This window comes from Centrocercus urophasianus, unplaced genomic scaffold (assembly GCF_019232065.1).
Source record: "Centrocercus urophasianus isolate 14NV4802_14NV808 unplaced genomic scaffold, USGS_Curo_1.0 seq_10, whole genome shotgun sequence".
In the NCBI taxonomy this organism is placed as follows: Eukaryota; Metazoa; Chordata; class Aves; order Galliformes; family Phasianidae; genus Centrocercus; species Centrocercus urophasianus.
The window spans coordinates 46,300,068-46,326,871 of NW_024884142.1; the positions used below are offsets into that span (position 1 = coordinate 46,300,068).

General features: G+C 37.3%; 1 protein-coding gene across 3 annotated transcripts in view; it reads left to right on the forward strand.

Moving 5' to 3' along the window:
• Window positions 1-26,804, forward strand: part of LAMA2 (laminin subunit alpha 2) — a 327,292-nt gene that overhangs the window by 239,428 nt on the left and 61,060 nt on the right. For all 3 annotated transcript variants that reach the window (XM_042821492.1, XM_042821497.1, XM_042821505.1), the window contains exons 33-40: window positions 1,151-1,293; window positions 1,844-1,942; window positions 7,109-7,220; window positions 12,030-12,192; window positions 17,447-17,657; window positions 19,317-19,433; window positions 20,512-20,675; window positions 24,358-24,496. In XM_042821492.1, the coding sequence (XP_042677426.1) occupies window positions 1,151-1,293; window positions 1,844-1,942; window positions 7,109-7,220; window positions 12,030-12,192; window positions 17,447-17,657; window positions 19,317-19,433; window positions 20,512-20,675; window positions 24,358-24,496 (1,148 nt within the window). The remainder of the gene's footprint in view (window positions 1-1,150; window positions 1,294-1,843; window positions 1,943-7,108; window positions 7,221-12,029; window positions 12,193-17,446; window positions 17,658-19,316; window positions 19,434-20,511; window positions 20,676-24,357; window positions 24,497-26,804) is intronic.

Genomic DNA, 26,804 nt, shown 5'->3' on the forward strand with positions numbered 1-26,804 from the left:
TCTCCTTTTCAGTCATCACAACCTTCATAGTGTATTAAACTAGTATTCATGACATTTACTTTTTCTGTATTTGACTCAAGGTCTCACTGTATTGGAGAGTCATTCTACCTAATAAGAAATGCATTTAAGATTGCTGTGGCTGAAAGCCTTAAAAACTATGTGTCTATGTGAACAAGAGATTTCAGAAAAAAAGCCAAAATTCCTTGTTGAAAACTGCTTACCTTTTTCTTCAAACACATACATATTTCTCACTGTTTTTCTGCCAGTGGACTATCTAGGAGAATACATTCATTGCTTCACAATTTGTTCCATGTTCTGAGATGTTGCTTTACTTTGTCAGCCATATGCAGCACCTTTATGTCTGGAAACAGAAAGGTATTCCCACAACTCCTTTGGACTGGATGAGGAATTTTCCTCTCTGCAGCATCCATAGTACGAGTTTTTAGTTATGAGATTGTCTTGTGATAGTTAATAGAAGGCAAAGAGGAGATGGAAATGCAATCTACTTTTGTTACATGCAGCCACCTCTGGTATTTTTCATGTTAAAGAGTATTTGCAAGCAAAAAAAGAAACCATACATGAAAAACTTCTAAGCTGATTAGTCTCAGGAGATAGGCAAAAGCATTTCTTAAAAAAAAACTGGCAATATCTTTTCCCGGACTCTCTTTACTGTTTGCATTACAATTTAAACATGATTGGCAATGCTGTTATTGACTATAAAATGTGTGAAGTGTAAGATTTTTGTTGTTTATCTTATGTTCAAATCCACGACTGCTCCTTAGATTTTCCAAATTACCTGTCCACTTTTCTCAGACTTTCTCCAAATTGCTTGTCTAAGTTAGAATTTTATGTAGGCTAGTCTGTAACGGACAACATTAATTTTTCCTCTTTTTATGAGGTAAACCTACCAATTTTGCCCTCTATTTTATATTATATTGTCGTATTACTAACTTCCAAGCAATGAAATCTTTCCTGTTCCCCAGCTGCTGTCTCCACTTTTTATCACATTGTGCTTTTGGAGTAAATTATCTGAAACGAGCATTAATTTTCAAAGAATGTGTGCGGTAAAATATTTCTAGCTCAGACATATTTGCCTTAAGATGAGCCTTAAACATTTATCAGAAATGAAATTTTTCTGTTCTTCTCCCAGCTTGTGATGATGATTGTACAGGACTCCTTCTCAATGACCTAGATCGACTAAACCAGATGATCATGAGTGTTAACCTGACTGGTCCACTGCCTGCTCCGTATAAATTGTTGTACAGTTTTGAAAACACAACGCAGGAATTAAAGGTATGTATGCACGTATGTGCAAAGGTTTTGTATTCATATACACAAATAATGATGCTCCAGTACAAGTGTACATACATCTGTGCAAAAAATGCAGCTATAAGTCTTCAAACTTCCTTTAGTTGGTAAGTAGTTATTAAAGTTATTTATTTTGACTTTTTTTAATATGTAAGTTTATAAATATAGTAAGTTTGTAAGTATGTAAGCAGTAGTTTGTTTACATATATGCAAGCATTATACTTATGCTGCAGGCACAGAAGAAGCAACACTTTATATAAATAAAATAGTGTTCATGCTTGTTGTCCAGAGGGCAGCTATGCATTGTGTACAAGCTATGTTGCCTACCATGCTTACGGATATCTCACTAAAATATGCCAAGCTGTCAAGATTCCTGAGGAAAACTCAATGGATGGATGTGACAAAAAGGGTAAAAGACAAAAGGGAGTTGCATCATGTAACAAAAAGGAAATGCTGCTTATTTTTTTCTGTACAATATTTGGAAGCGTGGAGAACCATAAAATGCAGACTTTTCCTTCCTGTCCTTTTCCAACAGCATTTACTTTCACCTCAGCGAGCACCAGAGAGACTTCTTCAGTTAGCTCAGGAAAATCTGGATACACTGGTGACAGAAATGGATGAACTACTGACAAGAGTAAGTCTATGATCACATTGGGGTCTATGGGTTTGGTTGAAGTTGCATAATGACAGAATATGAATTAAACATGTATGAATAGATGAATTACAAGATGCTTCTCAGTCTCAATATTTGAAATGGCAGCAGCTTCTCTAAAAGCACCTTTTTGTGACCCAACTCACTGAGATATATTTCCTGTAAAGCTTTATAATGCAAGACAGAGCTGATAAAGAGCTTCCAAGTATGAGCCTACTTGGAAAATCTGAGGTCAAAGGAAATGGAGGTCTTGATATCAACTGCAGGTTAGATTTCAAACTCTAGAGTGCCTACCACGTAGTTTCTCACGTGGCTGGAGTCTTTGATTAGCTGGAGCTTTTGGAAACTGGGTTGCCTGGTTCCCTTCTTTTTCTTCTGAACTTTAGTGTGATCTCTGGTGAGACTCATTTCTGCATTAACAACACCATCTCATAATACCCTCTTTTAAATCTGAGTCTGACTATCTCAAGGTAGTTCTTAGTCTGTTTCCCTTGTAAGATTGTCGCAATACAAGTAGCCTGGTTTCACTCAAATGTACTTATTGTCCAGCCATTTCAAGCCCATTATAGGATTTATTTTAGTATTATTTTATAGTATTATTTTCCATTCATATGTTGTCATTGGCTAATTTGTTTGTTTATTTGTTTGTTTGTTTTCTGGGAGCTGTAGAGGTGATGGTAGCCTTGTCTGATTCATTTCTTTTTAACAACTTCTGTTGCAAGATAGTGAAATTCCTCATTTAGCAAATAACTTGTTCTCATTAAGAGTTTGTGAATGAGTAATTGAAATGGGGACAGGAGAAGTCAAAGGAGAAGAATGTTGCGGAGGGTGTGCGTATTTATTTAAACATACACATTCTATTTTTAATTTATGAGAAAACTGAGAGTATTTTGGATTTCAGTTAATGTGCTATTTACTCTTTATATTGAAATATTAAAACATTTTTTTTGTCAGTAAGAAAATAATATAAATTGTTCGAGATAGTGGATAAAAAGTAGGAAAATGAAACAAAGACAATAAAAACACAGTTATCCCATTAATGTGATGACCTGATAAAAATGATGCTAATGACTAGGTGCACCCTGGCATTGAAATAGCAACATAAGCAAAATATTCATTGCTGTAAGGTTGATATATACTCCTGAGAGAGTTTTGCTAAACCCCATTTAGTTTTGGCATACTTACAGAACCAAAATTCTGTAAAACCAAAGCAAATGGTTTAATTCATGTGCAAATGGTGTGATATATTCAGTTTTGAAAATATCTGTGAAAACTTGGATGGATAAGAAAGTACCTATAGCTGATGTATGCATATATATGCTCATGTGTTTGTGTATGTATACATTTCCACATATACACATGCATATATTTAAATGTGAATGCATATGAGTTTATGGAAAGCTTCTTTTTTCACTTCTGCTTGATGTTTTTTGGTTTTTTTTTTTCTGCCAGAAATAACTACTATAGCTTCAAGTCTAGAGGTTGTGTGAGGTTTTTGTTGTTGTTGTTTTTGATTTTGTTTTTAACTCACAGGACTCCTACAAGCATAGAAAATTATATTTCTATTAAGATTTCTCAAACTTTTTTCTTTTGCACAGTTGCTCTTTTGAATAACCTTTTCCAACTACTTCCCTCCACGCTCTCTGTCCAATGCCACCAAGCTTATGTATATTTCAATCCCTCCGGGAAATTACCTAAGATATGCTGCAAATTCTAAATTTTTCTGAACCAGTCTTGAGAGGAAAACTGTTGAAAATGTGATCTTAGGAAATTAGCCAGGTTATAACCACTTTCCTTCCTGCTGTTTTCCCTTGTACAGTAAGTTGCCTTATGATCTCTAGTTTAACTTGTAGAGAAATGTTAACTGAATAGAACTTTAGTTTTTTATCTGGGGACTATCAAAATGTGCTAAGTCCTACCCTTCTATTTCTATGTTTGTAAATAGGATTAATGTTTCAAAAAGACGAATGGAATATTGAAGTCTCATTCCTAAACAAAGACATAGCATAAAACGACATAAAATGTAATTGATGCACACAGTGCAACCATAGGTAGCAAACTTTCTGCTCATATCTGATTTTAAGGCTTGTCAAAGTGAAAGCAGTAGTGAGAAGGATGAGGATTTTTGGGGAATTCGTGGGGAATTCCCACGTGAGCAAAAATTTCTAACATTTCTAAGGTAAAATGTAGAAACAGTATTTACTGAGTATTTACTCAGTACAAAAAACTTTTCAACCAGTGATCTGTCAATGCAGCTCTTTTTTTTTTTTTTTTTTTTTTTTAAATTTTTTTTCAGTGACAAATTGTACCACATCTTCATTATAAGACATACACAAGATCCTCATCTCTTTCTCTTGCACTGGTTACATTGTTATGTACTTGCATACTGATTCCTACATCTGTTACCTAAGATAGATCTTTCATTTCACTATTTTTAATTAGAAACACCTCCCCCTTTCTAATTTCATACCTTCAGAGTACCTTCAGAGATCTTCTTAATTGAAGAGTGACTTATTTTGATTTTGTAAACTTCTTCATTTCTCCCTTGCCATTAAATTTGTCAAGTTCAAAAAATTGTGGAAGTAGTAGTAGAGGCAACCTAGATTGCAACAATTGGAAGCATATAGATGGTGAGCCAAGAGCTTCCATTTCTACAGTGGCATCTGAGTTTGCCTTCTCTCCGTTGTCTGCAGCTCACTAGCCACAGAAATGCAGGTTGGGCTTCTCCCAATGCCATCTTGAGGAGTTCCTCATGGTTTGATGTGTAGCTGCTAATGTTAGTATAGTCTTCACGTTAGATCAGGGCATCCTATAGAACCTGTATCATTAAATGCAAGCAGTGAATGTCACTCATGCAGGCTTTACTGGTCTCAAATTCTTGCTTTATCAGATTTCTGTTGTGGAGATCTCCTTTATGCAAAGAGATCACATTTGTGTCCAGATAGATTCATTCCAAACCCTTGTTCTGGGCCAAGTCTGCTGGACTCTTATTCTTCTCCCAGAAAGAGACTGTTGCTTCTTTAAACTTAAACATTAGCAGCAGCTGAAGTCTGACTTTATGGAAATTATGAACAGTTGTAAACTGAATATATAGCAAATGAGTAGGATTTTATTAATAAATGGAAAGATTCAATTAGCCATGCAATGGCTAGGTGCAGTGTAAAAGATGTTTGTGATTTAATTTGGTTTATGGATTTAAAGCTAGACCAGAAAATGAAGTGAAAGTTCATTTTTCAGCAAAGCAATTTATGGCAAAATATAGAAAGCATGCAGTGGATTGGATGAGATTTAAGTACCAAAGAGAACTGTTACAGAGTGAAAATGGAAACTGTTTGATGACAGGTTAATATGCATGAAAATTTAATACATGCCACTCAGTCACAAATAGAGAGCTTAAAGTGGCCAATTGGAATTAACATGAATGCAAAAGTTAATAAAAAATAAGAGAAGTCTACGCAAGTTTTTCATCACCATTTGTAATAAAGGATGTAGAAATGTATAATATAATGAATGTGAATGTGAAAATTCTAAAAAATAAAAAATAAAAATACAAGGCAAAGAATAAATGCCAGATTGGGAAGGATAAGACACTATATTATAAAACTGTTATCAATTACATGAGGAATGAAATTACATTGAAAATAGAAAGCTAGGCTAGAGAAGTGGTACCTCAAGGCTGTTCTGTATTTCTGCCTTTTTTCTGTCTGTCGCCTTTTACAACTCACTGTAACAATATTTTAACTCCACATGCAGGTAGGTAAAAGATTTTGTAAATCTTAGAGGAAGTAAGCATTAACATGATTAAAACTGCATAAATATGAAAAATCTAGGACAAAAATAAAACTAACTCCCCCACTCTTGTATGGGTTCCTAATTCTTCTGGTGTCATCTGTTTAATTGTTTCCATATAAATTACTTGCACAGTAACAACTCCAAAGTAAACCAAAATGGTAAGTAATATGATAATGACAAGAATTTCATTGGAGAAACTCAGCTATCCTGACATATCAAGAAGAGCTTTCATATAAAAGCTAATCAATTATTGTCTAATTAAGACAATAAATGTCTTAAAGTGATACTATGTCTCTTTGATCATTATTGATACATACATATAATTATGTATGAATATTTTTATTTTATTTTGTTTTTTGTAACCTAGAAAATGTTCTTTACAGCTCAAGTCAGTTTGCTTGGAGTTATTGGCCTCCTTGCCATTTCCCATGGACCTGAAAGGCCGTAAAGCTTTGCTTCTAGTTCTATCTTGGGAGTGCAATTTGGACAGTCACAACCCAACCACTGGTTAAAGAGGAGAGAGAAGGAGGTGTTTTGTTGTTTTATTTTATTTTGTCTTGTTTTGTTTTGTTTCACAATACATCTCGACAAAGCTTTGTTGCCTGAAATAGCTCATATGTAATAAAAATGGGTCAATTTTGCAAATATAGATCTTGAAGAACTAAGTAGAAAGCATTCACATAATTCCTTTCCTGAACATGTTTTTCAGGTATGCAGCAGTTGCCTGTCTTCATACTGCTTCATGCTGCTGTTATGATTCAATAAAATTATAAAGTCTTTAATTGCACAAAGCTTAAATGTTAGCAACACTATAAGTTATAAGACAACAGCTTCAAACATTGGAGCTGAACAACTCTATTTCACTTCTTTTCCTCTTTTTCTTAGTTTAAGTAATGTATGGATTTTGAATTCTCCTTGCTTGTTGGCATAGTCTATATGACAGCTCTTCAAGGTAAGAAAGAAAGAGGTCAAGATATCTGCTGCACATTGTCAATGGTAAAGTTCATAACTGTGAAACTATGGAAAGTATCCCCTGAAGACTCTATTAAAAGCTTCTGAACAATGTTTGTTTGAGCATGTCCAGTGAAAATTTTCATCCCTTGTCTCTTTGTGTGCTGTGGCACATAACTAAAATCTCTAAGAACCTGAAGTAAAGCCTTCCAATTTCCATGAAGAAGAAAAGGTAAAACTATTTGTGGAATTGTACAGAACATGTCATTTCCCATGCATCTGATCAATAATCAATTGCCTTTAGCCTGAGGAAAGTTTTGTATGTAAATTCAACCAGTAGGGATTTTGCATAGTGAAGCCTTGTCCTGTTTACTAATTGAGCTTTTCCTGAATTTGGTTCACTAGGCTACCAAGGTGACAGCAGATGGTGAGCAAACAAAGCAGGATGCTGAGAGGACTAATGACAGAGCAAGATCTCTCGGGCAGTTCATGAAAGGCATTCTCCAAGCTGCTGAAGGTATTGGGAAAAGCAAAATGTGCCAATTATTTCTCAAGAAAGTTGAATGATAGTGGGGAAGATGGCCTGATTGTCAGTGTGTAAGAGTTTAGCCACTGAAAAAAGTAGTCTGATTGAAACACTTCATTAAGAAACAAGCTTCTAATGAACACTGACTAGCAGAATATTGAATATGTTTCTTCATTATTTTTTCAGATATTGGGAAAAAAGCTATTATGAGGAAGTAACTAACAGGGCTTAGCTTTTGTTTCTCTACAAAGCAGTTACAGATACAGATTCATAAAAAGCATGATGTAATTTTAACACTTGGTCCATTATTATTTCATCTTATTTCCTCAAAATGACTTCAAAGATACATTACTGCTTGCCATTAATGAACATCTTCTGCTTGGAATTTGCAAGTGACTCTTAAGGAGTGGCATGGAGCCATCTTTCTTCCACAAGATGATTCTCTGTATGTATGAAAGCAGTAAAAACTTACGAGTAGAAGTATTGTAGATGGCTTTGAGAAGCAAAAACTAAATACTGAATCACAGAATCACAGGGGTTGGAAAGGACCCCTGGAGATCATCTAGTCTAATCCTTATGTTAAAGCACATTCCTTATTTTAAGTTGCAGAGAAAAGGGTCCAAGTGTATTTTGAATGTCTCCAGAGAAGATTCCCTTCCCCCATTGAACCTAGCCAGTCACTCAACTGACCCATCCTCTACTTTCTACCTGAGTACCAGTCCCCAGTAGGAGGGCAGAAGAGAACCCTACCTTTACTCTTGATCCCTTCAACAAAAAGACTCTTAATATTTTGTAGTTTCCTTGTTACAACCTCATGTGATCCAACTTGAAGGAATAGGAGCAGATAGTAGTCCTCTAGCTTTATCAGCCTTCGTAGCCTCTTCTTAATGTCACAAATGCAGGGTTCTGTCGGGCAGCAAACCCCTCTAGAGGGATTATGTGGGTGGCAAATGGGTGCCTCAGTGCCTCTCAGGGAAGAGTTCCTGATTATTAATGTTTTGCCTTTTTTTGGTGGTAATTGATCTAACCAAGGACTCAGGTTTGAGCAACTTAGTGTGGTTGTCCATTCCTGAGTCTGAATCATTATCTATGCCCTCTTTTCTTTCCATCCCAAGAGCCTTGTATCAGTTGCTTAGGGACATGTCAGGTACAAGGGGGAGGCTTCTCCTGCTCTGAGTGCAGACAAGGGTCCAATTTCCCTCATCTTGCCTGTTTCTATGGCCTTCCTCCTTAAAGTTAGAAGCTGGCATGGTTTCTTCCCTTTACTGCTACTTAAGACAGGGTTGCTGGTCTGCCTGTGTAACGGCACAGTATCATGCATCAATCTTTCTCTCTTCCATTTCTGAATGCTGTGCTGCCCAATTAGTTCTTTGTGCAACCTGTCCACATGCTTGTAAAGTTTGTTGAGCTGAGCTCACCTGTACCTGTGACATTCTGCTTTGCTGCCAGTCCCTTGGAAAATATCCAGATTCTGGAGTTCAACACAACTAAAGGTCTGGACAGATCTTTAATTCCTCAGGAGGTCTGGGTGCATGTTTCAGATCAGATGGTTGTAGCTCCTCAGTCTGGGTTTCTGCCGCCAACTGTCGCAGAAGGTGGTTACTATTTTTGTTTCAATAGACTGCTGCCCCCTCCTGCTATCAGAGCAGGGTGGGTATGGACCTATTACATAAGATAATGGTGGAAAATAATTGAAAATGACAAACTGACAATCGTAGTCAGGTTTTTTATTTGAAAAATACTGATCTGTTTTTAATTCTTCAAAACTCCCGATGCAGTACTAACTTCAGTAGAGTTCTGATTCTAAAGGTTGGTTTGGTTGAAAGGGAAAGCATCCACTTTTGTCAAAGTACAAGTTATATACTTATAAGTTATAAGTTTCATATTGTCTTGTAACACATCCCAATATGTTTTCTGTAATTGAACTAAGCAGAAATTTAAAATTATCTTAGGAGGTGCATCTTATACATTACATAAATATGGGGAAACAACATAAGGAAGTAACCGAGTTTTCAACAAGGTTTTTAACAGAACATATGGTTCTCCATATTTCAAGACAGAGCTGAATTTGAAAAGTTGATGAATTCAGAATAACAATGGCTAAACACATTTTTTACGCAGAATTTTCATCTAGTGTTTTGAGCCCATATAAAAGTTTTATCAAGCAGATTTAAGCATGGCAAGAGCAGAGTTAACAGATTTTGAGGGGTGAATGCACTATGTTAGAAGTAAACAAAGACTTTAAAATCAATGTGTTTGCCTACTGGGCAAGTCAACATTTTAAGAATAGATTAAATATAGGGCCAAAGAACTGCAAGTTACCTCCTGGATCACTGCATCCATTCCATTGGTAACATAAACCTTCTACCATGCATTTTCAGAGCAGCCCCCATGTATACATGGACTCTGAATAGAAAGCAGTTTCAGAATTCTTTTGATAGCTATAAATCTAAAAACCTTCTGGCTAAAAATATTCATAGTTAGTTTATCATTATGTGTTCTTTTTCCAATCTTATTCTCTGGTGTAAATAATTTGGAGGGATCACTCAGGGCCACTCAGCCTATCCCCCATATCATGATGATGTCCGTCAAGGAAGGAAAAGAAGATGTGATGTCCTAGATGACTCCTTCCTGAGGGGAGCAGAAGGCCAAAATGCCAACTAGACCTGATCTGTAGGAAAGTCTCCATTGGGTCTGGGTAAGAGCTATTTCTAGAAAACTCACTAGCCCCATATGGTCCTTTGATTATTATCCATTACTAGTTTTTAGTTTTTCATGCTGGTGGTGGTGAAAAAGCAAAAAAAGTCTAAAAGCAATCAGAAGGGACTTCATGGCCTTGTGGCAATTGATTAAATATATGGAGCACAGATAGCTTTTTTCCTCTATTCTTTCAGTAGCAGGGAACAATATTGAAAGGAACAGGCAAACCCTGTTGTCACCAAAAACAGAATTTCAGGTTTTTCAGTCATGGAATGGCCTACATAATACCAGGCTTGCTGACTACTGATGGCATGCAACTTTCTCAGAGTGGGGAAAAGGTTTTATAACAGGAGTTAGCAGGGCTAACTGATAGAGCCTTAGACTGGATTTGAAGGGGAGAAGGGACAAAACCAGGGTCACCATTGGTAAGCTTTAGGACAGTGTGCCTAAGTTGGAGGCACTGTGTGCTTGGGAGATCCTTCATTCTGCTACCATGGTAGAAGTAGTGACTGGTGGACATAGTGGCCATGAAGTAATTAAGTTTAAAATCTTTGGTGATGGGAGGAAAACTGCCACCAAATCTTCAACCCTGGATATGGAAAGAAGAGACTAAGCTGCTCAAGGAACTAGTTATCAAGGTGCCCATGTAAACTCCTTTTGAAGGCACTGGGGTCCATTAGTGATGGTTATTTTTTATGTCCCACATCATAATAGCACAGGAACAGGCAATTTCAAAATGTCATAAGTCATGCAGGTGGTATCTTTGCTGATCAGGGATCTTCTTCTAGAGCTGAAGTGGAAAAAGGAAGCATATGGCCATTGGAACTGAGTTTGGATGACAAAGGAGGACTACAGAGATGCTGTTCCCAGTTGTAGGGAGAAAATTTGTGCAGTTAAAGCTCAGTTAGAGTTGTACTGTAGGAGACAACAAAAAGGGCTTATTTTAAAATGTTTTAATAGGAAGTGGAGGGCCTGAAATAACACTGGTCTGTTTCTTGGTCAGGATATTCACCTCACAAATAGGGATACACTGTAGTGGTAACAATAAACTTCCAGCCATCTTTTGTGGGATTTCCTCCTGTAGCTGGATGCACGTGTGGCCTGAAGGGGTTTGTCCTGGGATACTCAAAGAGCAAACTGATGTCATTGTAAGACTTTTTACAATTATTTCTCAACAGTTTTTCTTTGAACCAGCAAAATGCAAACATCATACCATTAAAGTTTTCCTCTTAATTATTTGCTCTAAAACTATAAAACGTGGATGAAATAGTATTTGATTTTTGGAAGGCAGGTTTTGATTTCTCCATTTTAATTTTTAAAATATTCAGAGGTACCTATGCAACCAGGAACTCTTATTTCAAAGAAGCAAGTAGTTACTTGGAAGCCTGCTGCCTATGGAAAGACAAAAGTACTTTCTTAAAATTGCAGATAGAACTAATTGTCATAAACCAGTTGTTTCTGGAACTACCTAGTTTAATATATTATAGTGTGATATAGTAGAAAAATTCAGTCAGTTCTTGATTATGATACCATGTGCATAGCTATATCCTTCACTCTTTTTGTCCATTTCCGTATATCTGCTTCTAAACATGAGTTCTCTATCTGTGGGTGACTTTCATTCCTCTTCCCTCCGTCTCTTTCCCAAATTTCCCAATCATTTATTCTTCAGATTGCTAAATCTGAATGCTAAAAATGAAATATTCTGAAGTTCTTCAAAAGTAATTTAAAATCTCATTTTCACTGTTTGCTCTTTAATTCTGTGAGCAATATCCTAGGTTATCTTTCTGCTATTTTAAATGTTAATTGCAAATTCTTTCTTCTGAGGGGAGGAAAAGAAGAGGAATGCATTTCTTATACTGGATATAAAATCTTTCTCATTGTAATTATTGTGCTTAAAAGAGAACTACAATAAAAGTTTTTATGAGACATATCTCTCACTTGTTACTGTTCACAGGATTAACCACTTTTTTACTTCACAGCAGGAATAACCATTTCAAATTGCATTTGACTTGCTGATAGAGTTGATATGAAAGTTCTTACAGATTCTCTGTCCTTTCTATTTACTAACTCCCTCCATGCATGGTTTTTGCCCACTTGCAGCTGTAAATCAAGATGCTATAAGACTGAATGAGACACTTGGAACCCCAGACAAGACCTTGGAGAAGAGTCTTCCGGAACTGCAGAGTGAGGCTGACAGAATGGTCATGGAGATGAGAAGTAAAAAGATGAATATGCAAGAAAGAATAGCTCAAGATGAGTTCAAGTGAGTAGAGAGACCACTGTCTTCATCCTCTCGATGATAATATCTGATTCTTGTAACTGTCATCCATTCTAACCAAGTTTTCAAGCTAGGGCTTACACAAATGTGAAGGAAAGCAGAGTCCAGCATTTCCCATCTATTAATGTAGCACTCACATTTTTTGAAATGCTTATGTAAATAGAAACGCTTCCTATAAAATTACTTGTTTACTCCACAGATACCAGTGATGTTTATAATAAAATTATAAGCAATTTTTTCCTTATTTTTAGCTTCTACTTTACATCTGATGAAAGGTTTTAGTACCAAAGATCTTGGAAAAAAAATCTGGGATCTATGTGTTTTCTTTATTTTGTTTGTTTGAATGAAGACTAATTGGTCTAATAAAAATATTATCTGCTTGTAAACTTTTTCACATAACATGGACATTCCAAGCAGTATGGAATCAGATTTGCACTGTCTATCTCATACTTTAAACATACTTTAAAAAAATCCTACCAGTACAATATTTCTGCTATACTTCTGATAGTTCTATTTTCTTTCACTGAGAAAGAGTATACTGAAAATGTATTCTTCACTGCTGATTTATTGCTTTACTTCTGATTTGCTGAGCCTTTTTTTTTTTTTTTGTTGTCGGTTTTCTACTCCCACACAGAAATAAGACTTGAAAAAGTGGGACTGAGAAAAATGTAGCCAAACCTTAGAAAGTGCTGTTTGCAATTTTTGGCAGACTGGGGGAAACCCTCTCAAACATGATGTTATTAGTCTTCAAATGCTGCAGCCAATGTGAAACTGTCATGCCAGATTGAAATCAATCCAACAGTAAGAGCAGGAAATGCAGTGCTGTTGGATTTTTTCGTTCTCTCCTTCTAGCCATTCTTCCTGAAATATGCAAAGCAAGTGTTTTCATTCCTAGTGAAGGAATGCATTTTTTAATAAAAATACGTAAAAGTATTTACTGAATGAGTACTGAATTTACTGAAGAATGAGTTCTTCACCTCGGTCTTCACTGGTGGCCAGGATTCTAGTCTTTTTCACGTCCCTGAACCCTGCATCCCCAAACCTCTATGTGGGGACCAAGGAGGTAAATCCCTCCCCACTGTAAGGGCAGAGCAAGTCCGAGAGTGCCTCCTTAGACTGAATGAATTCAAGTCTATGGGGCCAGATGGCGTGCATCCCAGGGTCCTGAAGGAGCTGGCTGAGGTGGTTGCCGAGCCGCTCTCCATCATATTTGAGAAGTCGTGGCTGTCAGGTGAGGTCCCGGATGACTGGAGGAAGGGTCACGTCACTCCCATATACAAGAAGGGGAGCAGGGAGGACCCGGGGAACTACAGGCCGGTGAGTCTCACCTCCGTGCCTGGGAAGATCATGGAACGGATCCTCCTGGACAACATGCTCGATCACATAAAGAATGAGCATGTGATCCGAGACAGCCAGCACGGCTTCACCAAAGGAAGGTCATGCCTAACTAATCTTGTGGCCTTCTATGATGGAGTGACGGCATTGGTGGACGAAAGGAAGGCGACCGATGTCATTTACCTGGACCTGAGCAAGGCCTTTGACATGGTCCCCCACCACATCCTCATCTCCAAATTGGAGGGAAGTGGATTTGATGGGTGGACGACCCGATGGATAAGCAATTGGTTGAAAGGCCGCAGACAGAGGGTGGTGGTCAATGGCTCTATGTCCAGGTGGAGGCCGGTAACAAGTGGTGTCCCCCAAGGGTCTGTCTTGGGACCGGTGCTCTTTAACATCTTTATTAATGACATCGATGAGGGAATTGAGTGCACCCTCAGCAAGTTTGCTGACGACACCAAGCTGAGTGGTGCGGTTGATACGGTGGAAGGAAGGGATGCCATTCAGAGGGACCTCGACAGGCTGGAGGGCTGGGCTCGGGTGAACCTAACGAGGTTCAACACGGCAAAGTGCAAGGTTTTGCATTTGGGCCGGAAGAACCCCAGGCACCCGTACAGGCTGGGAGGAGTGGTCCTTGAGAGCAGCTCGGCAGAGAAGGACCTGGGGGTCCTGATGGACGAGAGACTGAACATGAGCCAGCAGTGCGCTCTGGCAGCTCGAAAGGCAAATGGGATCCTGGGCTCCATCAGGAGAGGGGTGGTCAGCAGGGACAGGGAGGTGATCGTCCCTCTCTACTCGGCTCTTGTGAGGCCCCATCTGGAGTACTGTGTCCAGGTGTGGAGCCCTCAGTACAAGAAAGACATTGAGATTTTGGAAAGGGTCCAGAGGAGGGCGACTAAGATGATCAGGGGGCTGGAGCACCTCCCCTATGAGGACAGGCTGAGGGAGTTGGGCTTGTTCAGCCTGGAGAAGAGAAGGCTGCGGGGTGACCTCATTGCAGCCTATCAATACCTGAAGGGAACCTACACCCACGAGGGGAGTAAACTCTTCAAAAGGGCTGACAACAGCAGGACTAGGGGAAATGGATCGAAGTTGAAGGAGGGAAGATTTAGGTTGGATGTTAGGGGGAAGTTCTATACAAGGAGAGTGGTTAGGCCCTGGAACGGGCTGCCCAGGGAGGTTGTGGATGCCCCGTCCTTGGATGTGTTTAAGGCCAGGTTGGACAGGGTCCTGGGCAACCTGATCTGAATGTGTGTGTTTGGTGGCCCTGCTAGGCAGGGGGGTTGGAACTACATGATCCTTGAGGTCCCTTCCAACCCGGGTGATTCTGTGATTCTGTGATTCTGTGTGATTCTGTGAATTAAATAAAAGTCTAATGGCTGTTTCTTAATGATGCAGGTATTGAGATCCAAGAAATTTTTATAGTGAACTTATAGGGCAGGAAGTAAAGATCAGTGGACAGTGTTGTCTGATACTGCCTTTTGAAGAAAAATGACTTAAGACTGCTTAAGTAATGTAGTAAGATAGTATATTGAATGTTTACTTTGAGGAGAAAAAGTACGAAGAAAAAATAGTCATTTTTAAAACTGTATGTGTATATGTATGTGTGTGCACACATGTGGAACAATATACTCATATTATTTACAGACGCAACTAGGAATAGTTATTTATGAATATCTAAACGTTTCCTTATCACTTTGAGGCAGTTAATTATCTTTATTCTTTGGTGATTTATCTCTTAGCAGGGACTGTGTTCTGCTTGGCTAATTTTCAGGATATGGTCTGTTAAATAAGGAAGATAGATGAAGTAAAGGCTTCTTACTTTCAGAGATGTTAAAACTTCTCTTCCATTTCCAGATTTTTTCCTCGTTTGTTTTCCTTCAATCTTTCCAAATCACGTCTGTAATCTGATTACCTTTCTGTACTAAAATCACATATTAGTAAATATTTTCTCTGTAGAGATATCATGTTAAAAATACAACAGTTTCTGTCCTAGACCCCTAATTTTCTTATTTCTGAAATAAATATTTCAGTGTTTTCTAATACTTCAATATTATAGTATTATAAATGTTACTGAGTTTGTATTGAATGATGCTATGGGCCAGAATTCTGCTTTTTTAGTTGTTGTGCTTGCATAGCTTTTTTCTTAGAGTCTGTGTTTTTTTCATCCATTAATTTTCCTGATCATTTTTAAGCTACTGCAAACTCCTGTTATATACAGTTTCCTATTAGTAGTGAATTGGATAAGTCATCCACATACTCTTTAAAAGCTGCCTCCTGCATTTCGACCTTATTTCTTGATATTTTCACTTTTGTTTTTGGAGAGTCATTGGACAACTGATCACCTTATCCAGGGCATTCACGATTTTATAAGCCTCTATGTTAGATAATTTCCTCTGTACGTAAAAAAATTCTAAAATATTTAGTGTCTCATATAGATACAGCTTAATTTTGAATATTTTATCAGCAGTTTCTGTTTCTTTTGTTTCCTCATACTGATTTGAAAGATCGAGATCATGATGCATTTCAGATATTAGGCCAGACCTGTGATTATTTCTTCTAATACTTCAAATACTTAGTATAGTTTGGATCTTTTCTAGGAAGATATCAAGTGAAAGTAGCACAGCTTGAATGTAAAAGAGAGTATTTCAGGAGATGTAATACAGACCAGTCACAATGAAATTCTAGTACATGAAACAAAGAAATACATGGAGCAGTCATTGACTTGTACTACAAGCATCAGTACAGGTTAGGAGATGATCTGTTGGAGAGGAGCACTGTGGAGAAGGACTTTGGGAATTCTGGGATCCTTATGGACAACAGGTTGACCGTGGCCCAGCAGTGTGCCTCTGTGGCCAGGAAGTCCAATGGTATCTTGGGGTTTATTAAAAAGAGAGTGGCCAGCTGGTTGAGGGAGGCGATCCTCTCCTTCTACTCTGCCTGGTGAGGTCACATTTATACTACTGTGTCCAGTTCTGGGCTCCCAAGTCCAAAAAAGACAAGGGGTCTTTTAGAAGGAGTCCAGCAGAGGACCACAAATATTATAAAGGGCCTGGACAATCTCCTGTATGAGGAAAGATGGAGTAACCGGGGTCTGTTCAGGCTAGGGAAAAGAAGACTGAGAGGGGATCTGATAAATGTTTATAAATATCTAATGAGAGGTGAGAGTCGGATGCATGGGGCCAAGCTCTTCTTGATGGTGTGTAGCAATTGGACAAGGAGTAATAGCCTAAAACTTTTTCATAGGAACATCCATATTAATGTGCAGAAGAACTTCTGTATGATAAGGGTGATGGAGCCCTGGAACAGGTTGCTTGGAGAGGTTGTGGGGTCTCCTTCTATGGAGATATTCAAGACTCATCTGGATGCCTGCCTGTGCGACCTATTGTAGGGTACCTGCTTTAGTAGGGGAATTGGACTCAGTGAACTATTGAGATACCTTCCAACTTGTGTGATTCTGTGGTTCTTCGACTTGTGTTTCATTAAACAGAGCAGAGAGTAAAATCCATAAGAGGTCAAAGTGGAAGTGTTAGCTTTACAGAAACCGGTGAGTTGTCTCGAGTTTGATTACTGGTTAGATAAGCAGTTTGTGCTGTGCTACAAGACAAGGTTATAAAAAGGATATCTGTCTGTCTCATGTGTTGTATTAATACAAATAAATGAAATGTTTCAGAAAATCTTATTTTACACCAGATATTGATAATGTCAATTTACCTCCCTTCACCTCCCCCCCCCCCAAAAAAATGCTCTGAAGAACAATCATCATTCCACTTCATTAAGCACGTGTTCTCTTGAAAGTTGCTGTGAGATTTAAAGTCCATTTCATTACATGACATTAAGAATATTTTGATTATTAGGTGTAAGAAATATGAATTCAGTATATTTATGTTATGGTGCATTGCAGAAATGCAGAAGATCTTTTGAACAAAGTGAAGAAATTATTTGGAGAACCCAGTGAGAAAAATGAGGATCTCAAAAATGAAGTCCGGGACAAGCTAACAAACTACCACACCAAAGTTGACGATGCTCGAGATCTTCTAAGAGATGCTATGAATAAAATTAGAGAGGCTAATCATTTATCTGCAGTCAACAAAAATAACATGACCATGGTAGAGGTGAGTGCTGACAAGCTGTATCCTTGACTAAGTAAATGTCTGATCAAAGTCTGAAACTTTGCATAAACACTTTGTAACTAAATCTTGAAGAAAAAAAAAAAAAAGAAGTAAAACAAAAATATTATTCTAATATAACTAAATCTGATGTAAATATAAGCAAATGTATTCTTCAGAATCAGGAAACAATTGGCTTGTAAAAGGAGAGTTCCTTGACAGCTTTCCTACCAAAGTAATACTTACTGCTTATATATGTTGAGTGGGGGATGTTGTTGAATTTATTATACTGGGGGAGGTTGAATTCATCCAAGTATGAGTATTCATGCAAGATCAAAATAGAATTCAGTTAAAATCTTTGCTATTGTATATTTACTCCTGGGAACTTTGCATTTTGATCTTTTTCTCCAACCCCTAGGAAGAGTATGCAGATACTACATAGTAATTAATCAAACTCTATCTTCCATAGTTAGTAGTCATTATAAATTATCTCCCTCCTAGCAGAGAGGTCTGCTTTTGATTTAATTTAAATTGCACAGACTCAAAGAGCACATTATACTGTACATTAACAAGCATTTAACTGAGATATTAAGTGCAGAGTCAACTTAATGAAGATAAGTTTTTCCACTCTGTTTATATCTTGATGAGCTTTCACCTTACATGAAATGATGAGGTTAGAGTTGCAGGATCTCAGTTCTCAGTCGAGATTTGTGGGCTTGATTGAATTAAGGCAGTACAGTGCTGTATGTAAGTTGGGTGATGTCTGTTCTCTGCATTTTATTCGCAAAGGTAAAAAGAGAAAGGCTGGATAATCATCTGCTGTATATCAGTTTTTAAAATATTACCTGTATCACAGTACAAAAATGCCTAAGACATCCCTTTCAGCAATCTTGTCCAAAACAGCGGTTTTGAGAAGATTTGTTGGTTTGGGTTGTTTTTTTGTTTTGTTGTTGGGTGTTTTGGGTTTTTGTTTGTTTGTTTGTTTGTTTTTGTTGTTGTTTGTTTGGTTGGTTGGGTTTTTTTGCTTTTCTTTTACCCCTGCTTTGACCAACAGAGCATTATAGTGCTCTTTAGACTACAATGACATGGTCACCTATGATACCTAATGGATCTTACACAGGAAATCACCAGTTGCTTAGTCAGAAAACCACCATTATTACACAATATGTAGTATTTCTACTATTTAGAAAATCAAAAATCCAAAGGTTCTTCTAAACCATCACCTTTTATTTTTATATTTATTATTAAGTGTAAGAACAGTGGACATAAAGATGAAAGCAACAGAATACTTTGACAAATTTTGCCTTCATGACCAGTGTAGATAATTGTCAAAATAAGAAACTTGTACATCTAGGTAAAGGTTAGGGTTTCTAATTACTGTCTGATTCATTTTACCCTAGTACTATAGTCAGTAGCGTCTATAATAGAGCAACAAAAAATGTACCACATGGAAGGGAGAGGACGCAAGGCTGGGGACAGGAAGAGAAGGAAAATCGTCTTACGTTAAATGTGCTCTGTTGCTGTTACTGTCTTTGCTTGGGAAGATTAGAGAATTCCACAAGTCTGACCTTCATGGAATGGTGACAAAATACACTCTGTATTGGTTTCAATCACTGGCATCGCTTTCAGCACTCACATTTTGATCTGTGTGAACACATCCTATAGAAAAAGAAGCAAGCTGTAGAAGATGGCAGGCAAGGTGTTGAGAAGAGTCTGCAGGAAGGGAATGATATCCTTAATGAAGCCTACAACCTTACAAATGAAATCAACGTAGCTGTAGAGGTAGGTGTTTTATCATCTAATTAGTACAATTAGTACAGAAATAAAGTATCTAATTCAAGTAACTCCTTATTTTTCTTTTTTATTTATCAATATTAATATATTTGCATTTGAAGGAATCATTTTTCTATTGCTTTATGACAGAAGATCAAATCTGATATATAGAAAAAATAAAGTTTGAGATTTAAATGATTCATCAGATTACACAAAGAAGTAGCCCATCATTTTTCACTATATCTTTTGAAGATATGGTATTGTGATTGTGGTACTGACTTTGTCCCTAGAATTGCAGGTGCAGCAAACCTGTTCATAGTCTCACGATGACTCTGTGATCTAGATGTAGATTTATCTGCACCAAGACTGTGTTCATATCAGAAGGAAAATTCAGAAATAATTTGTTGCCTGTGGCAACAATTTTAAATCTAGATAGATCAGAGAGAGGTGAGTGGATTGCAGTCTCATTTTACACAGTGTTTTTGAAAGTTTTACCTTAAAGGTTTTATCAATGGAGTTTGCAGCCTTACCAATACATAGATATGACTAGTTCTGGAAATATTTCCATCTTGGACTGTAAATTGTTATAATGAATGGAAAAAAGCTGTGTGGTAAAATGGGAAGGTAAACAATTTGAGACATCTTATTAAGACAGAAATGGCAGATCTCCAAAAGCATAATTCTTACTAAGGTATTTTAATATTCAGGAATACATTTGAGTCAGTCAAATGGTCATGTAACATGAAACTTCTGTCATTGACTAGTTATTATTGGGAGGATGGTTATGAATTGATATAGCGACGTATGCATCTAAATTTAAGATATAAATCCAAAATATAGGTAATAAATACTTAGACTTTGTAGTTTATTAATTGTAAAATAATAACTTGAGGGGCAAGTAGCTGTGGTATACTGTTTTGTTTCTCTTCTGCAGTCTAACCATTCCTTTATTCTTTCCATGTCAGTTCCCCTCAAGTGTTAACACGTGTAAGTTATGATGTAATATCTTCCAAGGAAAATGTATAAAGGGCTACAGAACGCTTGCATTCAGATACTTAAAGGTCTTATTTATATCATTTTATGTCAGTACGTGGAAAGTGTTGCAGATAAGATACAGTCAATGTCTGATCAGCTGAAGGATAAAATAGATGATTTATCTCAAGAAATTCAAGACAAAATGCTTCCAGAAAAGGTATTACAAGCTGAGAACCATGCAGCGCAGCTGAATGAATCATCTGCAATACTGGATGGGTAAGGCAGCCATTCATTGGTGATGGTAAAATCATAAAGCAGGTTTTTTAAGATCACTTAACAGAAACTGAAGGGCATTCTTTTCAGGCTTTGTTATCCTGCCCTCCAGAAACAGGAGGTAAGAAAAACTTTTTCTCTCTATTTGACATTCTCATTTCAAGCTCAAAAAGGAAAGGACTGTAAGAATGACATAACTCATCATGAATATAATTTTTTTGAAAGTCTGGAAGAGTAATTTTCATTTATTGGAAGAGAGTGAGGGGAGTGTATTTGTTTTGTTGGTTGTCTGCATTTAAGAAAGAAAACAATAAAAAGAAAGTGTAAGTTGCAGCTCTAAAATTTACAAATATATTATGGATATTGTATCCCAGACTTCTTTCCAGTATAGTTCTAGAAAAGCACTGCATGAATAAAAAGCTTTCAGTTTTGTTTTTTAAGATCATAGAACCAGCTGAGTTGGAAGGAGCTCTTAAGGGTTATCTAGTCCAACTCTCCTGCAGTGACTGGGGACAGCCACAGGTAGATCAGGTTGCTCAGAACACCATCTTGCTTGACCTTGAATGTCTCCGGGGACAGGGGCCATCCATCACCACCCTGGGCAAACTGCTCCAGTACCTCACCACACTTATTGTAATAGAAAACCTCTTCCTAGTATCTAATTTATACCTCCTTTCTTTTAATTTGAAACTATTTCCCGTTATCCTATCACAATAGATCCCACTTTTCTTATAGCTCCGCTTTCTTATAGCTCCACTTTAGATATTGAAAGGCTGCTGTTAGTTCTCCACAGAGCCTTCCCTTTTCCAGGCTGCACAGCCACAGCTTTCTCAGCATGTCCTCGTAGGGGAAGTGTTCCATCCCTTGGATCATTTTTATGGCCTTCCTCTGGATATGCTCTAGCAGGTCAACATCTGTCCTGTACTAATGACTCCACATCTGGACACAGTACTACAGGTGAGGCCTCACCTATGTGGAGCAGAGGGGCAGGATCACCTCCCTCAACCTGCTGGCCACACTTCTTTTGATGCAGCCCAGGATAAGGTTGGCTTTCTGGACTATGAGGGAACATTGCTGGCTCATGTCCAATTTGCCTTCAACTAGTACCTCCAATCCTTTTCAGTAGGGCTGTGCTCTATCCTTATATCCCACAATCCTCCAGATCAATAACATGGTCTTTTTTTTTTTTTTTTTAATTGTTGTTTACATCTTGAAAGTCTTCAATATCACAAAGAGTTGTGAACGGTCACATTTTTTCTTGTCAGGCTCTGCACTTTTGAGGAAGAGGCACAATTATCTTTGATAAAGATTCAAAGTTTTGTAAAATTTTTGGCTTCATATACAGTGATGCAGTCACATCACTCTAAGTAGTCTAATTTATGTTTTAAGAAGTACATCAAATAATGATAGCTGAGTAAAAAGGATTTAAGGGGTACCATTTCTAGAAGAAAATGGCTTTTATAAATGGTATATGAACTGTCTGATAATGACTAATGTCAGTGCTATATGTCTGGACCTAAAGTAGATGACTTAGTGCCATATCCCACTACCATGGCTGTAAATATCCAAATACATGGAAAGCTGGCAGGGAGGAACTAAGTAAAGAAGTAGTGAAAACATAAAGAAAAGTGTTTTTGCCTTCTTAATAAGATGTTGACAAGATAAGTTTTGAGATAAAGGTTTTTGACTGCTTAAGTAGACCTTTTGTGTTTGTATACATGTGCTTCTTTCTTAATATAAGCCTTAGGGAGCTTAGGGTAATGTTTAAAGCACTTTAATACCCTTTGGGGGGGAGTTAGCGCAGCCCTTTATTCTTTACTATGGTGTAGCAGTACTATGTATACTTCCATACGATCCAGACATCACCATCAGTTTCTTAGTGTACATAGTAAAAATGGAGAATCAAAGACATTTAAAATTAGCTTTAAAAGCAAATTATTGAAACTTTAGATTTCTAGCGTGGTCAGATTCATAGTCTCAAAAGAGAAAGAAATAACAACGTCTTTTGTCATCTTACATCAGGATAAAGTTGTTTAGTTCATGAACTGTAAAGCCATACTTTACAGGAATCTTCAGTGTCTATCTATCTAAGGAATTCAAAAAATGCATCTATCCTCACAACTGGCATTTGGGCATCTTTCAGATAATACTAAATTTGCTGAAAAATGACACTTCATCTTATAAGAGAAATTGAGAAAGAGATCTTTCTCTCAAATCACCCCCTAAGGCTTCAAATAGCTTATTGATTGATGGTGAAGATGTTCTGGTGGGAGTTAGAACATGGAACAGATCATGAATTTAGCCTAGAAAAAATATTGTTATTTTTCCTGTATACAGAGAAGTATTAGTATAGGCTTCTCCCTTCTGCCTAATAGCCCACTGATGAAAAAATGCCATTGGTTTGTGGAAAATTCATTTTAGTTCCTTCCTAACCTGAAGGCTTATGAAACACATTTCTAAGCAGTACTTTAGCTACTACCTAGATAGCTATTGTAGGTTGCCCCTTTATCTCAGTCAGTATCACAAAAAAACTTACTGCAACCTATTAAGTTTCATCTTTAGTTGAAGAGGGAGAAGGTTCTTCTAGGAATGACGCTGATGCAGCTCAATCATGTGGCAGTCTGAAGGGAATCTATTTCCCCCCTGTTCACTATATGCAAAGTCCAGGGAAAATACCCTCTATCCCCTTTGTTTTTCCTGTTGCATTTTGTAGAAATAATTAAATACTCACTGAGGCAAGGATTGGAGCCCAACTACTTCAGTTCTCCAGAGAGTATACAAATTATCAGGTTAGAGAATGAATTTCCCTCTCTTCTGCACTTTCTTTCTCAGTGACTAAGTATTTTCTATGTGCTGGAACACATCCAGGTTAAGTAATCCCTGTCTCCATTACATTATCGTGCACCTCAATACCCAAAGCATTTCCTTGAGAGACAAAATAAAATTCTTGTCTATCTCAAGTAGGAATTTGGACCCACATAGTGTTTCTTCAGGGAACGTATCATAGGTAGCAGGCTGTAGTGTATTCTGAGAGAGACATCTTCAAATATATTGTGCATGCAGTACTTTTTGTAGATAATGTTTGAATTTGCCACACAGAAAGAGCGAAAGAAAAGTGATTTCTCTATCTTAGTGTCTAGAAGTGAGTTAGCTGAGCTCATGAGCATTCCATTCAATATGGATCATTATTGATTATATTCTTTATATTGATAAGCAGAATTAACTTTTAAGATTTGGTTTAGTGCAATCTCTCTGTTTGTAAGCTAGACCAAGAAATAAGTGGTTCATACAGTCTGCTTTATAACATGCTCATAGTGATCTCCCAGCGCAGATTTCAGTGAGTTGCTTGGTTCAACACACAACCTATAAGCCAATGTTACGCATATACGTACGTGTTATTTGTATTATAATTATAAGCACTGCACTGTTTGATCTATTATTTTTTATCTCATAGCACCTCCTTGTTAGTAAACATTTAATGTCTTTCTGCACAGATAAAATTTGAATTCATTGAAACACATGATGTCATAACTGCTGAGATTTCCAGTGTAGCATTTCTCTCTAACACAATGTCTTAGAATATATTTAACAATAAAGGCTGTTAGATTTAAAAAAGTAGGATACTATATTCTGTTGAGCTCTGATAGTAGATTTAATTGTATGTTTAATTTTTCCATCCCAACAGAATCCTTGCTGAAGCCAAAAATCTTTCTTTCAATGCCACGCTTGCTTTCAATGCTTATACCAATATCAAGGATTACATAGATGAAGCTGAAAAAGTTGCCAAGGAAGCCAAGGCTCTTGCAAATGAAGCTATGCAAGCGGTAAGAAAAATAAGTCATTTGGGAAAGAGACTTAGATTTTTGGTGGAACTGTCCTGAACATTTTCCCAATTATGTATTTTATTATCTTTGAGAGACCTCTGCCACTGCAGATTCTTGTACTGACAACAGAACAAAATGCCAGAGCTACATATACCTTAACTACGTCTCAATTTGTCCATAAATTCTGTACTTTATTCTTTTTTTCCTTCTTGTTATTCTCCATCAGCCTTTTACCTTTCAGTCTCTGCCTAAGGATCAAGCCAACTATGAGATGGCTTTGAATGAACAGTGTTAGGTCATGTGATACTTGATAAGGCCAGTTTATATTTGTCAACAGTTTATGGGCCAATTTGGCCTGGTGCCTTGACTAATGGGGCAGCAGACCCATGGACCCATGCCCAGGGGAAAGGGAAAAAGGGGAATGGATAAGAAGATTGGAGATGGGCCTAGAAGTAAAACAGTGGCAATGTTGTGAGGAGGAGAGTTGGCAGACTTTGTATTTGATACAGAAACTTGCAGGTGAACAGAAACAAATTGCAGTAACAGCATTTGCACATGCATAAAAGTATCTTGCAGAGAGCTGTTTCAGTCAAATGGACTGCAAGAATATTAAAAGCACTAACATGCTGGAAAGCTTCGTGTTTAGGAGAGGGATAAAGGAAACTAGTTGTTGCAAATACACAAATATTTTTAGATAGTTTTGGTTGTCAAATTCTATTTCAAATAACATTAATTACTGTATTTCTCTCTTGAAAAAGTGTCACCTCACACATTAGCATGTACAAGTTCTCTAAAAACAGTTATTTGTTTTGCTGGAACTGCTAATTATGCTGCAAAAGTAAATAAGAGCCTCTGGAGTTTTTCTTTTTTTTTTTTTTTTAATGCATTAGACTTTAATGCAGATAGCTATCATTTGTTCCTTTCGTGACTCACAGTGAGTAAGGCAAGAAGCTGTTTTATTGATTGGGGAAAAAGGCATGTACAGCAGTCAAGAAACAAAGCAAGCAATTACAGTGTGACTTCAGAAGTGTTTAGATGGTGAACTGGCTGATTATACCATGGAGAGGAAGTGGATAGTTTGAAAGGGATGGTGGTAAAGAGATGTGTGGTATGATGCAAGTGAGTAGCAATAAAAGGCATTCAGATATTCAGGAAGTTCAGGAGGGATTCAAAGCATCTCCTCTCTATGAAGAAGCCTGTTCTTATTATGTGCAGTATGTATGCAACACGAGTTGATTAAGAGGAAAATGGAGAGAGCTACAGCCCTTTAAATGTAAACGCAGTGGTAATCAGTGGCTTACCATGATGCTCTTTGGGCCCTGATGTAGGAGGCAGAGATAATCACCCCTCATTGTGAAAATGGAGCCATGTTCTCTTTATTATGAAATCTATTGTGGATGCCTATCTTCTGTAAAGGGCTCTGATCTCCAGAAGCTAGCAGATACATCACCAAGATCAACCTTTCATAGTAAATTACAGTGTTGGGTAGGTGTGGGGAAGATTTCCCAATAGCAGCAAACTGATGCATAAACTAGCAGTGGTAAATACTGAGCTGAGTTTTGGAGTGTACCCTGCAAGTCAATGGAATGATTAATCTATGCAAACTTCAGTGATATCTCTGAATTTGGAGTTATTTTTGTTTTTAATAGGGACGATTAGTTTGATTTTAAATTAATGTTGCTAATGTTGCTGAAAGCACAAACAAAGCAATGCTTCAAATCCATCATGATTACAGGAAGCCTGATAAATGACTGGGGAAAAAAATGTATTAAAAATATGACAGAAAAATTCTTCCTAAGCTTTTCATGATGGATTTGCTCTTCCCTTTAAAAGAAAAAGAAATTTATCACAGGTGAGAAATCCCAAGCATTTGGGGCTGCTTCAACATCGTGTGACATAGTCAAGACAGTAACTGACTGAGGGGTAGAGTCATTTTAACTTATCCTGCTTGTGTATTATGGATCAGAATCATAATTTTAAAATACATCTTGAAAAATTATTTTTATTTCATAGGCTTTTTAGAATAGTGACTGGTACCACAGGTGACATGTTAGGTTATAATGTTCTACTTCCTTCTTTCTTCTGACTCCCTTTGAAGTGGGACCCTAGCAGTTATGTTGGGTCCCTAGACTTCCTTGCATGCTAACAGCATAAAGCTGCCTAGCAGTTCTCCTCAAGACATGAGGATGTCCTGAGAATCAATCCATTCATAATGTTTTGGTACTTTAAAATTCTCAGCTGTACCCAGGACTGGTGAAAATTAATTGACCTTAACTCTCACAGAGGTGAAAACTTCTCAGAATGTAAA